The 13,398-nt window shown below is 41.2% G+C and overlaps 1 protein-coding gene across 25 annotated transcripts in view; it reads left to right on the top strand.

Annotated features, from left to right (window-relative positions):
* The window catches only part of TNIK (TRAF2 and NCK interacting kinase), a 392,046-nt gene that overhangs the window by 262,070 nt on the left and 116,578 nt on the right, over positions 1–13,398 (top strand). For all 25 annotated transcript variants that reach the window (XM_040349342.1, XM_040349345.1, XM_040349341.1 and 22 more), the window contains exons 10-12: positions 3,320–3,495; positions 3,813–3,879; positions 9,697–9,901. In XM_040349342.1, coding sequence (XP_040205276.1) covers positions 3,320–3,495; positions 3,813–3,879; positions 9,697–9,901 — 448 coding nt within the window. The remainder of the gene's footprint in view (positions 1–3,319; positions 3,496–3,812; positions 3,880–9,696; positions 9,902–13,398) is intronic.

Below are 13,398 nucleotides of genomic sequence, written 5' to 3'. Positions count from 1 at the left end.
AGGCCCCTTTCAGACGTGCGGACTGTATGTCCGATTTTTCATTCATCCGTTTGCGGATAGGGGAGAGCGGAGAAAAGACAGGGCGGTCCCTGCACAGTGTGCGGAGACCGCCCTGTCAATTTACAGTGCAAGTATGTAGTGTGACATTTAACTTGCATTTTGTATGTGGTTTGCATATTCTTTGGGGCCAAGTCACACCAAAGTAGCACAGGACCCTTTCCCAAAGTTGCATCACAGCTGCGCTGCATTATTGTGAACAGGCACCTTGGAAAAAAGGTTATTTCCATTGTCGTGCAAGTCAGTGCGACCCAAGTCCCATCTGAATATTATATGATGTCTAATTTGCTTACAGATTCTATGATATAATCAAAAATATACATTGCTTCATATGTCAATGGTTAAATAAGGTAATAGTCATTTTAGAGCTTTAAAAGGAAACAATGACACAAAAACGTATTTTTAAATATATTTCTTAATAGCCGTACAGAATATAGGGCCAGATCCTCAAAAGGGATACGCCGGCGTAACTGCTGTTACGCTGTCGTATCCCTGTTTCTAACTTTGGAACTGATCCACAGAATCAGTTTTCCATAGTTAGGCAGAAGATCCGACATGTGTAAGGGACTTACACTGCCGGATCTTAGGATGCAGTACCGCATCCGCCGCTGGGGGCATTTTGTGTCGAAATGCCGCCTCGGGTATGCAAATTAGCACTTACGGAGATCCACAAAGCTTTTCAGCTTCGTTTTTTCTCCGTAAGTTTTAGTTTGCAAACGCAAAATTAGGGCTGCTTTTACAAAGTGTAAACTGTTTACACCATGTAAAAGCAGACCCTTCTGTCCAGCGACTCGATTTTTTTTTTGTTTTGAATTTTTTTTTTGTTTTGAAGTTTTTTTTTGTTTTGAATTTTTTTTTTCGCGCCAATCTTTTTTTTTTTTTCGACGCAACTTTATTGACCCGTCGCAATCCGCAAAGCTCGGCGTAACGTAATTTCGCGCTATGCACGTCGGGAAAATGACGTCACTAGCATGCGCAATACGGCCGGCACGGGAGCGCGCCTAATTTAAATGGGAATCGCCCCCATGAAAAGAGGAACGCCTTGCGCCGGCGGAATTTAAGTTACACAGCCAAAAATTTCTAGGTAAGTGCTTTGTGGATCGGGCACTTAGGTAGAAATTTTAAGGCAGTGTAACTTAAATGGGAAAAATTAAGTTACGCCGGATCTTTGTGGATTACCCCCATAAATCCAATTTGTGTGCACCAAATGCCTCTGCAAACTCAGATGTTGCCTTGGTAAAGTAATGGCATCTTAATCTCATTGCTGCACATGTGCAGAAAGTAGAGCTGTGGGAGGGACCCATTAGGTGTATACAGTACAGGTTGCCTGCAGAAAACTAGATGAGGGGTGGATACAAGACCAGACACTCTGCACAATTTAAGAGTGCAGCAGTGACAGGTCTTCATTACATGGAGCTCCAACACACAGAATGCAGGGATTTGTCATGTTGCATTACTGCACAGACCTGGATGAAATACACAAAGCACAATTAAGAATACAGGGCCAGATTCACAGAACAGATACGACGGCGTATCTCCTGATACACCGTCGTATGTTGTTCTATCTATGCGGCTGATTCATAGAATCAATTCCGCATAGATAGCCCTAAGATCCGACAGGTGTAATTGACATACACCGTTGGATCTTAGGATGCAGTACCTCGGCCGCTGCTGGGTGGAGTTCGCATCGTATTCCAGCGTCGGGTATGCAAATTAGCAGTTACGGCGATCCACAAAGGTTTTTCCCGTCGTTACGTCGGCGCAAGTCTTAGTTTCCCGTCGCAAAATTAGGGGTACTTTAACATGGTGTAAAATTACTCCACCATGTTAAAGTATGCCCGTATTCCCGCGTCGCTTTTGAAATTTTTTTTCCCGGCGTAAGTACGTTACGCATGTCGCGATTCACAAAAACACGTAATTTCACGCAAAGCACGTCGGGAAAATTGCGACCGGAGCATGCACAGTACGTCCGGCGCGGGAGCGCACCTAATTTAAATGGTACCCGCCCCATTTGAATTGGGCGGGCTTGCGCCGGACGTGTTTACGATACACCGCCGCAAGTTTACTGGTAAGTGCTTTGTGGATCGGGCACTATAACTGAAAACTTGCGGCGGTGTAACGTAAACGGGTTACGTTACACGGCCGCAATTCTATGTCAATCTGGCCCACAAACTTCTCTTGTAGTTAGCAAATATTAGTATAGATTAATTACTCACTGTAAGCTCTAACGAGCAGGGCCCTCTGATCCCTCCTGTATTGATTTGTATTGTGACTGTACTATATATAAAATATAGATGCGCTAATATTAACTTAAAAGGTGATAAAACGTACAAAGAAAACTAATCAGGGAGAACACTCCATAAACTGTGAATTACTAATATGTCCTTAATTAGTGCACAGTGATTAGCAGGATTCCATGCAGGGAAAAAATCACTCTCTTCAATCTGAATGCGAATCCAGCCCTCCACCGCTGTGATCAGATGATACTCGGATTCGATCGCATGCACTCGGATTCGATCGCAGGCTCCTCCGTAGGAACGTAGGAACCAATGAGTAAGTCGCGTGCCTGTGACGTAACGCGTAGGGAGGAGCCTGCGATCGAATACGAGTGCATCGGATCGAGCTGAGGAAACAGCATACTGAGTGGCGTTTTCATGCTTTACTGAAAGCGGGGATTCGTGAGTGCATATGTCAATGCTCTGATTACATTTTTGATCTGTCATCGAATATTGCGCAATGAGGTTTTTTCTCTTTTCTTTCATGCAATCCCTGTCTGTGAGTGCCTGTATCATCTGATCACAGCGGTGGAGGGCTGGATTAGCATTCAGATTGAAGAGAGTGATTTTTTCCCTGCATGGAATCCTGCTAATCACTGTGCACTAATTAAGGACATATTAGTAATTCACAGTTTATGGAGTGTTCTCCCTGATTAGTTTTCTTTGTACGTTTTATCACCTTTTAAGTTAATATTAGCGTATCTATATTTTATATGTTTCACTGTTTGGATTTGGTATCACTCAAGATAGCAGCTATATTATTTGTTTTTTTATTTAGGTGCACGTGGAATTGATTATTTAATTAGCGCTGTAGTTTATTTTTCACATTGTGACTGTACTGTCTTCCCTGATGTAAAGCGCTGCACAAACTGTTGGCGCTATATAAATCCTGTATAATAATAATAATAATAACAATGCCTCAATGTATTGCATGATTTATGTTTGCATTTGAAGGCTTGAATTATAATCATTTGTTTTCCACTTAGGTCCAAAAAGTTTCAGTCATTCATTGAAAGCTGCCTAGTGAAGAACCACAGCCAAAGACCCTCAACAGAGCAGCTTATGAAGCATCCGTTCATCAGAGACCAGCCAAATGAAAGGCAGGTTCGAATTCAGCTGAAGGACCACATTGATCGAACTAAGAAAAAACGTGGGGAGAAAGGTAATAAGATCAAAGCCACACGTTGTGAGTTAAGTTTTAACATGTGTAATCAATAATGTAATATCAGGCTTTCATTTTGGCTGATGAAACTGGGAAATTGATGGTAAGGAAACTCATACGTCAAGTGACTTATTTATAAGCAATGTGTGCTAATTCATTTTTTTCTCGTTCAAATTTGCAGTCCACGTGTTTTTTTTAGATCAAAACCCACACATGCACATATTTATCAAACAAAGAGCAGATTAATGTATATTCATTCAGACATAAACAAGCAGTTGTTTTGCATGCATCTAATCACTTTTCTGTATTTTTTCCAGATGAAACAGAGTATGAATATAGCGGAAGTGAAGAAGAGGAAGAAGAAAATGATTCAGGGGAGCCAAGGTAAATAGATGACGCTGCAAACATTTTAAGTTCTTAAAAGTATATGCCCTGTGTACATCAATAATGATATATACATTAATCTTTAATCGATTTAATGTCATACAGAACTATGATAATGTTTGCCAAGACAAATACAAGCTTTACGTTAAATCCTATGTCAAGCCAAAATCAAAAAGAAACATGTAAATGCATCTCTACAATACTTGCCTTTTCTCCACTGTTCCCTTTAAAGACCCTGCAAGACTAAATAAATACTTGTTAATCTACTAGAAATACTTAGCCACTGTTCAGCATTTTTGTAAACATAATGGTGCCAGCCCTGCCTGTTGGTGTTTTGCTAAATTACTCAACCACCCCTTTCTCTGAAGGCTAATCCTTCTCTAGTCCAAGATAAAGACAGGGTGGTGGGGGGTAAACAGGTTTTATGAGCTAGCGCAGGAAATATGCAAAGGAAACAGGACAACTCTGAATTCCTGACAAATTAAAAAAAAAATGTGTAAAATACATAAAAACAGAATGCAATAATTTGCAGATCTCATAAACCCATATTGTATTCATTGTATTCATAATAGCAAATGGAAAACCTATCAAATGTTTAAACTGAGTAAATGTACACATTTAAGAAAAAAATAAGGTAATTTTGAAATTGATGGCAACAAAAAGCTTCTTTTAGAGAATGAGTGTCTCAGAAGGAAAGATGGGCCGAGGTTCATCAATCTGTGAAAAGGTATGTCAAAAATTGTTAAATTTCAGAATAATGTTCCTCAACATAAAAATTACAAATACGTTCACTATATCCTCATCTACAGCAGTAGTTCTCAACCTCAGTCCTCAAGTACCCCCAACGGGCCTGCAAAAATACGAAGGAAACTTGGACAGCCGCACTCCAAAAATGTTCTTTTGATTAAAATCGATCACAAAATAAATATGCCACAGCAAAAAAATTGGAACAAAAGCTAACGTTTTGCACTGTAGCTTCAGTGCTTAGTCATAGCTAGTACGTACCCCCAACGGGCCAATGCAGCTGCTTTAACCAGTTAAGGATCATTTTGCAGCTAAAGGACCGGGCCCCTTTTTGCGATTCGGCACTGCGTCGATTTAACTGACAATTGCAAAGTCGTGCGACGTGGCTTCCAAGCAAAATTAACGTCCTTTTTCCCCCACAAATAAAGCTTTCTTTTGGTGGTATTTGATCACCTCTGCGGTTTTTATTTTTTGGGCACTTAAAGGGCAACGTACCTGTACGTGATTGTGCCCAGCCGTGCCATTCTGCCGACGTATATCGGCGTGAGGCGGTCCTTAATGGGTTAAATCAATATCAATGACATGGTATTAATAAGAGCTAATTTAACATGGCCTGTTGTGGGTACTTGAGGACTGAGGCTGAGAAACACTGATCTACAGTACATAATATCATCAAAATATTCAGAGAACCTGGCAAAATCTCTGTGCACAAGGGACAAGGCTGAAATGCTATATTGGAAGCCCATGATCTTGGGGCCTTCAGACAGCGCTGCATTAAAAACAGGCAGGATTCTGTGATGGCCATCTCTGCCTGGGTTCAGGAATTCTTTAGAAAATCACTGTCTGTAAACATAATTCGTTGTGCCATCCAAAAATGCAAGATAAAGCTCTGTCACGCAAAGAAGAAGCCATCTCTGAACGTGATCCAGAAATGCTGCCGTCTTCTCTGGGACAAAGCTCATTGAAAATGGTCTGTTGCAAATTGTAAAACTGTTCTGTGGTCAGACAAATCAAAATTGGACATTCTTTTTGGCAACCATGGGTGCCACATCCTCCGGACTAAAGGGAAGAGGGACCTTCCGGCTTGTTATCAAGACTCTTAAAAAAGCTTTATCTCTAATGGTATGGGGGTGCAATAGTGACATATAGAATGGGCAGCTTGCATATCTGGAAAAGTATCATCAATGCTAAAAGATATATCCAGGATTTAGAGCAGGAAAGGCCTTGCATATTTCAGCAGGACAACGCTAATCCATACACTGCATCTATGCCAATGGCATTTCATCATAGTAGAAGAGTTCGGCTGCTTAACTGGCCTGCCTGCAATCCAAAAAAAGAAAAAGTTGTGACTTTTATTTCTACTTTAAAAAGGAAAATTTTCTCAGCTTAAACATTTGATATGTTTATATTTTCTTTTTTGAATAAAATATGGGTTTATGAGATTTGCAATCAATGCATGCTGTTTTTATGTAAATTTTACACAGCATCCCACCTTTTCTGGAATTGGGGGATGGATTAAAATTCTTTCAGTGGTATATTTACCATACCAAAAGTGAGTCAATAGAAGAAGTTGAGTTTACATACACTTTTATGGAAGTTAGTAGCCCATGGGTAAAGGACCCTAAATGTTGTTTGAGGATACATTTATAGATATCCTGAAATATTCCATGTAATTTTCCTTTTTGTTGTATGTTTTTTGAAACCTTCTTAGATTATTAATTTAGCACACACATGCTAAATACTGTAAGGCTCCATGCACACTGGGCTTAAAAAAAAAAACGTTTGTTCTCTTCGGAGTAAAAATGCTTACCGTATTTATTGGCGTATAACGCGCGCCGGCGTATAACGCGCACCCCAATTTCAGAGGGAAGTTTCAGGATTTTTTTTTTTTAATTTTGTGGTCAGTGTCCATCTGCAGCCTAATCTGTGCCTAAATGCAGCCTATGTGCCCAGCTCCAGTCTATGCATGACCAAGTTTAATTATATTCTGAGTAGGAAAACATCAAAGTATAAAAAGACAGCCTTACATTCATTCCCATGGCCAGCACCCTTTCCCACACAACATGGCTAGAATGTGCCCATTTGCAGCCTCACCTTCTCTCGTGGAGTCACCGAGCCGTCATCTCCGGTCATCCTGTTCATTCGGCGGCAGTCACATACACAGTCCTGCCTCCGCCATCGGCATTGGACCAGCTCCTGTGATTGATAGAACACTGGTCCAATGCCGGTGGCGGAAGCGGGACTGTGTGTGTGATGTTAGAGCCGAGTAAACAGGAGAGACGACTCGTGAATTCCGGCGGCACTCGGCAGCGCTCGTCCCCCTCCGAGCCCAAGGTACACTATCGGCATATAGCGCACACCCGTGATTTTCCCCCTATTTTCAGGGGAAAAAAGTGCGCGGTATACGCCGATAAATACGGTATATAGAGTATTTTTGTACAAAGTTTAGATGAGTTTAGGAGAGTTTTAATTTTTTTCTACCAGTAAGCTCCAATCAGAAACGCGAACCGGAAGTTTTTTTTTTCTGCCTCTATACGTTGAGCTCAAAATATGCCTCTTTACGTCCTAATGTACATGGACACATAGGCTAACACGAAGCTGCTTCTACAGGCAAAACACAAAACTACTGAAGAAGCAAAGTTTTCTTAAGCCTGTGTGCATGGAGCCTAAGAATATTTATAAAAGGTCATACAAATATATTTTTTAAATGTATTGGGATCTGGTCTTTACTCTGATTTATAATACATCATCCAAATATTTGTGAGCACCACTTATCTGGACAAGCATTTTCCCATCAACTTTACTCTGAGAGCCCATTCACACTTGGACATTGTGGCAACGTGCGCTACAACACATGCATTGACACATAGCAACACACCAGCTCTATGAGCATGGCAGTGCACATTCTACACAAAGCATCACAGCTCACCACAACACTTACAGGAGAAACTCAAAAAAATTGAAAATCGTGCAAAAGTTCATTTATTTCACTAATGCAACGTAAAAGGTGAAACTAATATATGAGATAGACTCATTACATGCAAAGCAAGATAGTTCAAGCTGTGATTTGTCATAATTGTGATGATTATGGCTTACAGCTCATGAAAACCCCAAATCCACAATCCAGAATATTGTGAAAAGGGGCAATATTCTAGGCTCAGGGTGTCTCTAATCGGCCAATTAAGCCATAACACCTGCAAAGGGTTCATGAGCCTTTAAATGGTCTCTCAGTCTGGTTCAGTAGGAATCACAATCATGGGAAAGACTGCTGACCTGACAGTTGTGCAGAAAACCATCATTGACACCCTCCAAAAGGAGGAAAAGCCTGAAAAGGTAATTGCAAAAGAAGTTGGATGTTTCCAAAGTGCTGTATCAAAGCACATTAATAGAAAGTTATGTGTAAGGGAAAAGTGTGTAAGAGAAAGGTGCACAAGCAGCAGGGATGACTGCAGCCTGGAGAGGATTATCGGGAAAAGGCCATTCAAAAGTGTTGTGGACTTTCACAAGGAGTGGACTGAGGCTGGAGTCAGTGCATCAAGAGCCACCACACACAGACGGATCCTGGACATGGGCTTCAAATGTCGTATTCCTCTTTTCATGCCACTCCTGAACAACAATCAACGTCAGAAGCGTCTTACCTGGGGTAAAGAAAAACACACCTGGTCTGTTGCTCAGTGGTCCAAAGTCCTCTTTTCTGATGAGAGCAAATTTTGCATCTCATTTGGAAACCAAGGACCCAGAGCATGGAGGAAGAATGGAGAGGCACACACTGCAAGATGCTTGAAGTCCAGTGTGAAGTTTCCAGAGTCTGTGTTGATTTGGGGAGCCGTGTCATCTGCTGGTGTTGGTCCACTGTGCTTCATTAAGTCCAGGGTCAACACAGCCGTCTTCCAGGAAATTTTGGAGCACTTCATGCTTTCTTCCGCAGACAAGCTCTATGGGAATGCTGATTTCATTTTCCAGCAGGACTTGGCACCTGCCCACACTGCCAAAAGCACCCAAACCTGGTTCAATGACCGTTAGAATTACTGTGCTTGATTGGCCAACAAATTTGCCTGACCTGAACCCTATAGAGAATCTATGGGACATTGCCAAGAGAAAGATGAGAGACTTGAGACCGAACAATGCAGAAGAGCTGAAGGCCGCTATTGAAGCATCCTGGTTTTCCATAACACCTCAGCAGTGCCACGTCGCATTGAGGCAATAATTGATGCAAAAGGGGCCCAAACCGAGTACTGAGTACATATGCATGCTTCTACTTTTCAGAGGTCCGACATTGTTCTATGTACAATCCTTGTTTTATTGATTGCATGTAATATTCAAATTTTCTGAGATTGTGGATTTGAGGTTTACATGAGCTGTAAGCCATAATCATCACAATTATGACAAATCACAGCTTGTACTATCTTACTTTGCATGTAAGGAGTCTCTCTCATATATTATATGGTTTCACCTTTTAAGTTGCATTAGTAAAATTAATGAACTTTTGCACGATATTCAAATTTCTCGAGTTTGCCCTGTATGCTAATTTATAAATACTGCTGTAAATGCAGTGTTGTTACCCATGGTTGGACTCCTTGTTTTTCTTTCCATGTGCAAATTAAAGAAGGGAACATAAACTCTATCCTGGAACCATGTTACTTTGCACTAGTTTCAATAAGTCAATGTCAGTGTTATCACAAATTTGCACCTACCAAGTATTTTTTTTTGCAGCCGTATACAATTTTGCCACATTTCAAATAGAACATTGTTCTTGGCAAATTAAAGCTACAGCACCACTAGTTTTTTTGCAAATGTTATTTAATGTTTGAAAGGTTTTGAATACCCACTAGAAATAATGGAACGGTGTAACAAAAGAATTATGTGATGCAGATGGATAAGAACCCCGTGCATCAGGGACATACAAATGTCATGAGAAATATATTTTTAAACCTTTTACAGAAATACAAAACATGTCATTTCAGTGCTTTTGATGATCTACAGGTCAACGTAAGCTCAGATGATTACATCTGCTGAAAATGTTACTTATAAAACAGTTTCATTGAGGATTGTTAATGTTTCCTATGTGCTCAGCTCAATTTTAAATCTACCCGGAGAGTCAACGCTAAGACGGGATTTTTTGAGGCTGCAGTTGGCTAACAAGGAGCGTTCAGAGGCCCTTAGACGTCAGCAACTGGAACAACAGCAACGTGAGAATGAGGAGCACAAAAGGCAACTTCTGGCTGAGAGGCAGAAACGCATTGAAGAGCAGAAAGAACAAAGACGACGTTTAGAAGAGGTAATGCTGTTTGCTTTCCTCTGTAAGATAGATGTACAACTGTATAGGGGCCAAAAGTATCTGCAGAATGTATGAGCACATATATTTATAAATAGATCAAAACAGTTGTGTACTGAGATAGCACAATAGGTATTATGTGAGGGAAAAAGAAAATGTACAGTACAGAAATACTCTGAATTGTATTAAATATGCAATTACATTTTCTTGTAGGTAGAGGAAGATGAACAATATATTTTAATTGAAACATATTAAAGTGAAAATCCAGGCTAAATGCAACACTTGTTAAATCAAAATAATTCTCCTTACAAATCTACTAAATCAGCCATCTGTAATATTCTCTTTGTTTCCACGTACTTACCTGTTGATCTTGCCAGTCTTCCTATTGTAGCCACATTTCTTTTTGTGAGGCCTGTAGTGCAGCAGCAACCCCCTTAATACTTACCTGAGCCCCCTCTCAATCCAGCAATATCCACAAGTGCTTTGGTTGTCTGGGACTCTTCTTCCTGATTGGCTGAGGCACAGCAGCGGCACCATTGGCTCCTACTGCTGTCAATCAAAGTCAGTTAGCCATTGAAGAGAGAGGGGCGGGGCTGAGCTGCGACTTTGTGTCTGAATGGATACACGGTGCTGCGGCTTGGCTCAGGTGCACCCATAGCAAGATGCTTGCTGTGGGGGAACTCAACAGAGGAGAAGGGACTAAGAGCGCTGGCAAGGAACCCGAGAAGAGGAGGATCTGGGCTGCCCTGTGCAAATCAACTGCACAGAGCAGGTAAGTATGACATGTTTGTAAAGTAATTTGTAAAGAGCTCTGAGGACTATCTGGAGGGAAGGGACTCCCCCCCCCCCTTTACAAAGCACAAAGGAACAGAGCTGAGGCTGTTAATCACAAGCTGTGTGCTAGAGATCCCTCCCTGTCACTTTTTTCTTTTAGTGTCAGAAAAACTGGTCAGAAGTCATTAATGCTGATAGTAGAGGAATGAGGCAGCAGAAAAGAAATGACACTTGGAGATCTGGACTCAAACAAGTACACACTATAGAGGGATATGCTTTGTTCATAATTCAAATCTGAGGTTTACATCCACTTTAGGGATGCTACTGGTGGCAAGAGCATCTGTCTTCTTCAGCAGATGAAACCCCCAGTACTAGTGCGCTTTTCTCTCATGGCATCCCCATGGGATACTATGATGACTACGTGTTGATTGAACAGTTGGTGTCGGCTGTGTTTGACAATGTGATGTTGACCATATACAGAAGATGTCACCATTTTTCTAGGTAAATATATTTCTAAAGGCACTATTGACACTACATAGAAACCAAAACAAATAATTTCATAAATTAAGTTATGTGTAATAAAATGAAATGACACAGGAAAGGAGGTGCAAAAAGGCATGAAAAGCCAAGACACCAGCTAAAATCTATTAGTATTTAGAAAGCATTCCTGCCTCTTGTTGGCGCAAAATATTATCAGCTGGTTCAGTCTCAACTGATGGCCTATAAAAAGGAGTCTCATTACCAAGGTGTCACACAAGAAACATCTCTATAAGGGTAAAAGCAAAAAGCTCTCTCAAGACCTTTGCAACCTTATTATTGCAAAACATACTGATGGCATTGATTACAAAAGGATTTCTAAACGTCTGAATGTTCCAGTGAGCACTGTTGGGGCCATAATCCGAAATTAGAATATAATTTCCCCATAAACTGGCCACGACCAGGTGCTCCTCACCAGATTCCTGACAGAGGAGTGAAAATAATTAACAGAAGTGTTGTCCAAGAGCCAAGGAACACTTGTGGAGAGCTTCAGAAAGACCTGGAATTAGCAGGTACAATTGTTTCAAACAAAACAATATATAATACACTCAACCGCCATGGCCTGTATGCACGCTCACTATGCAAGACTCCTTTGCTGAAGAAAAAGCATGTTGAAACTTGTTTAACCTCTTCACGCCTGTGCTATAGCCGAAATACGGCTACAGCCTGGGCCTAAAATGCCGGGAGGGCATCCATGTACGTCCTTCCATGCATGTGCTGCCTGCAAGGCACGGGCTGTGTGCTCTGTGATCAGTGAGTCCATGAGACTTGACTGATCACAGATTTGAGTAAGGGCCTTTTTTTGGTTTGTTTTAGCAAAAAATAAAAACCCCAGTAGTGATTAAATACCACCAAAAGAAAGCTCTATTTGTGTGAAGAAAAATGATAAAAATGTCATATAGGTTGAGTGTTGCATGACTGTGCAATTGTCATTTAAAGTGCGATAGCGATGAAAGCTGAAAATTGGCCTGGGCATGAAGGGGGTTTAAGTGCCCAGTAAGCAAGTGGTTAACGTTCGCTGCACAACATTTAGATAAGCCTGTGAAATACTGGTAGAATATAATCTGGTCAGATGAGACCAAAATTGAACGCTTTGGATGCCATAATACACACCATGCTTGGAGGTCAAATAGCACTGCAATTCACCCCAAAAACACCATACCGACTGTGAAGTTTGGAAACTTTGGAAGTTTGGAAAATCATGGTGTGGGGCTGTTTTTCAGCATAGATAATTTTTTGTTCGGGTGGAGGGTTTCAGCAGCAGGTACTAAGTGAAGGTATTTTTAAATAAAATAAATTGCACCAGAATTATAAAGACTAGAAAAAGGAAAAACTATATGTGTTGCCCCTAGTAAGCAATCACATCCCTAATTGTATTTTTCGTTGTAAAATCAAACCTGATTTCAGTTTTTTCCTTCTTCCAGTTTTTATGAACACTGCCCTGTAAGGTTGGCCATTGTCGAGTATTAGTGTCCAAACTGAATAGGTGCAAAGTGAGTGTACTGCCTACCTACAAGGAGATGGTGACCTTTGCACCTCCTTATTAAGGTTGGCTATTATGGTGCAAAGTGCACCATGTTGTGTAAGACAGAGCACTCGCTGACTTTTTTAACTTTTACAGATAAAAAAAAAAAGGATGGTGCACTGTAATGGCCAATCTTACTGGGAAGGTACAAAGGCACCATTGTGTGGAAGGCAGCACACTCACTGTGTTCACATTGGCTTAATTTTTAATTAATCGCAGAATAAAATAAAAAACTAATCCACTGAAAAATTACCAGCGTTAAATACACTGGGCCAGATTCATGTAGATCAGCGGATCTTTAGATCCGCCAGATCTACCTGTTTTACGATCCGCCGGTGCAATTTAGCGAGGCTAGTGCATGATTCATAAAGCACTTACCTCGCAAATTGCACCGTCGGATCCTAACTCCCCCCGGTGGAATGCAAATTCCGCGGCTAGGGGGAGTGTACAATTTAAATCAGGCGCGTTCCCACGCCGATTTAACTGCGCATGCGCCGCCGGCGAAAAAGCCCAGTGCGCATGCTCCAAATGACGTCGCTAGGACGTCATTGTTTTCGGCGGCTAGGTTACTTACGGCCATCCGTATTCCTGACGTACTTATGCAAACGACGTAACAAATTTAAAACTTGGCGCGGGAACGTCGGCCATACTTAACATTAGCTAC

This window comes from Rana temporaria, chromosome 4 (genome assembly GCF_905171775.1).
Source record: "Rana temporaria chromosome 4, aRanTem1.1, whole genome shotgun sequence".
In the NCBI taxonomy this organism is placed as follows: domain Eukaryota; kingdom Metazoa; phylum Chordata; class Amphibia; order Anura; family Ranidae; genus Rana; species Rana temporaria.
This window is presented reverse-complemented; position numbering and strand designations above follow the sequence as displayed.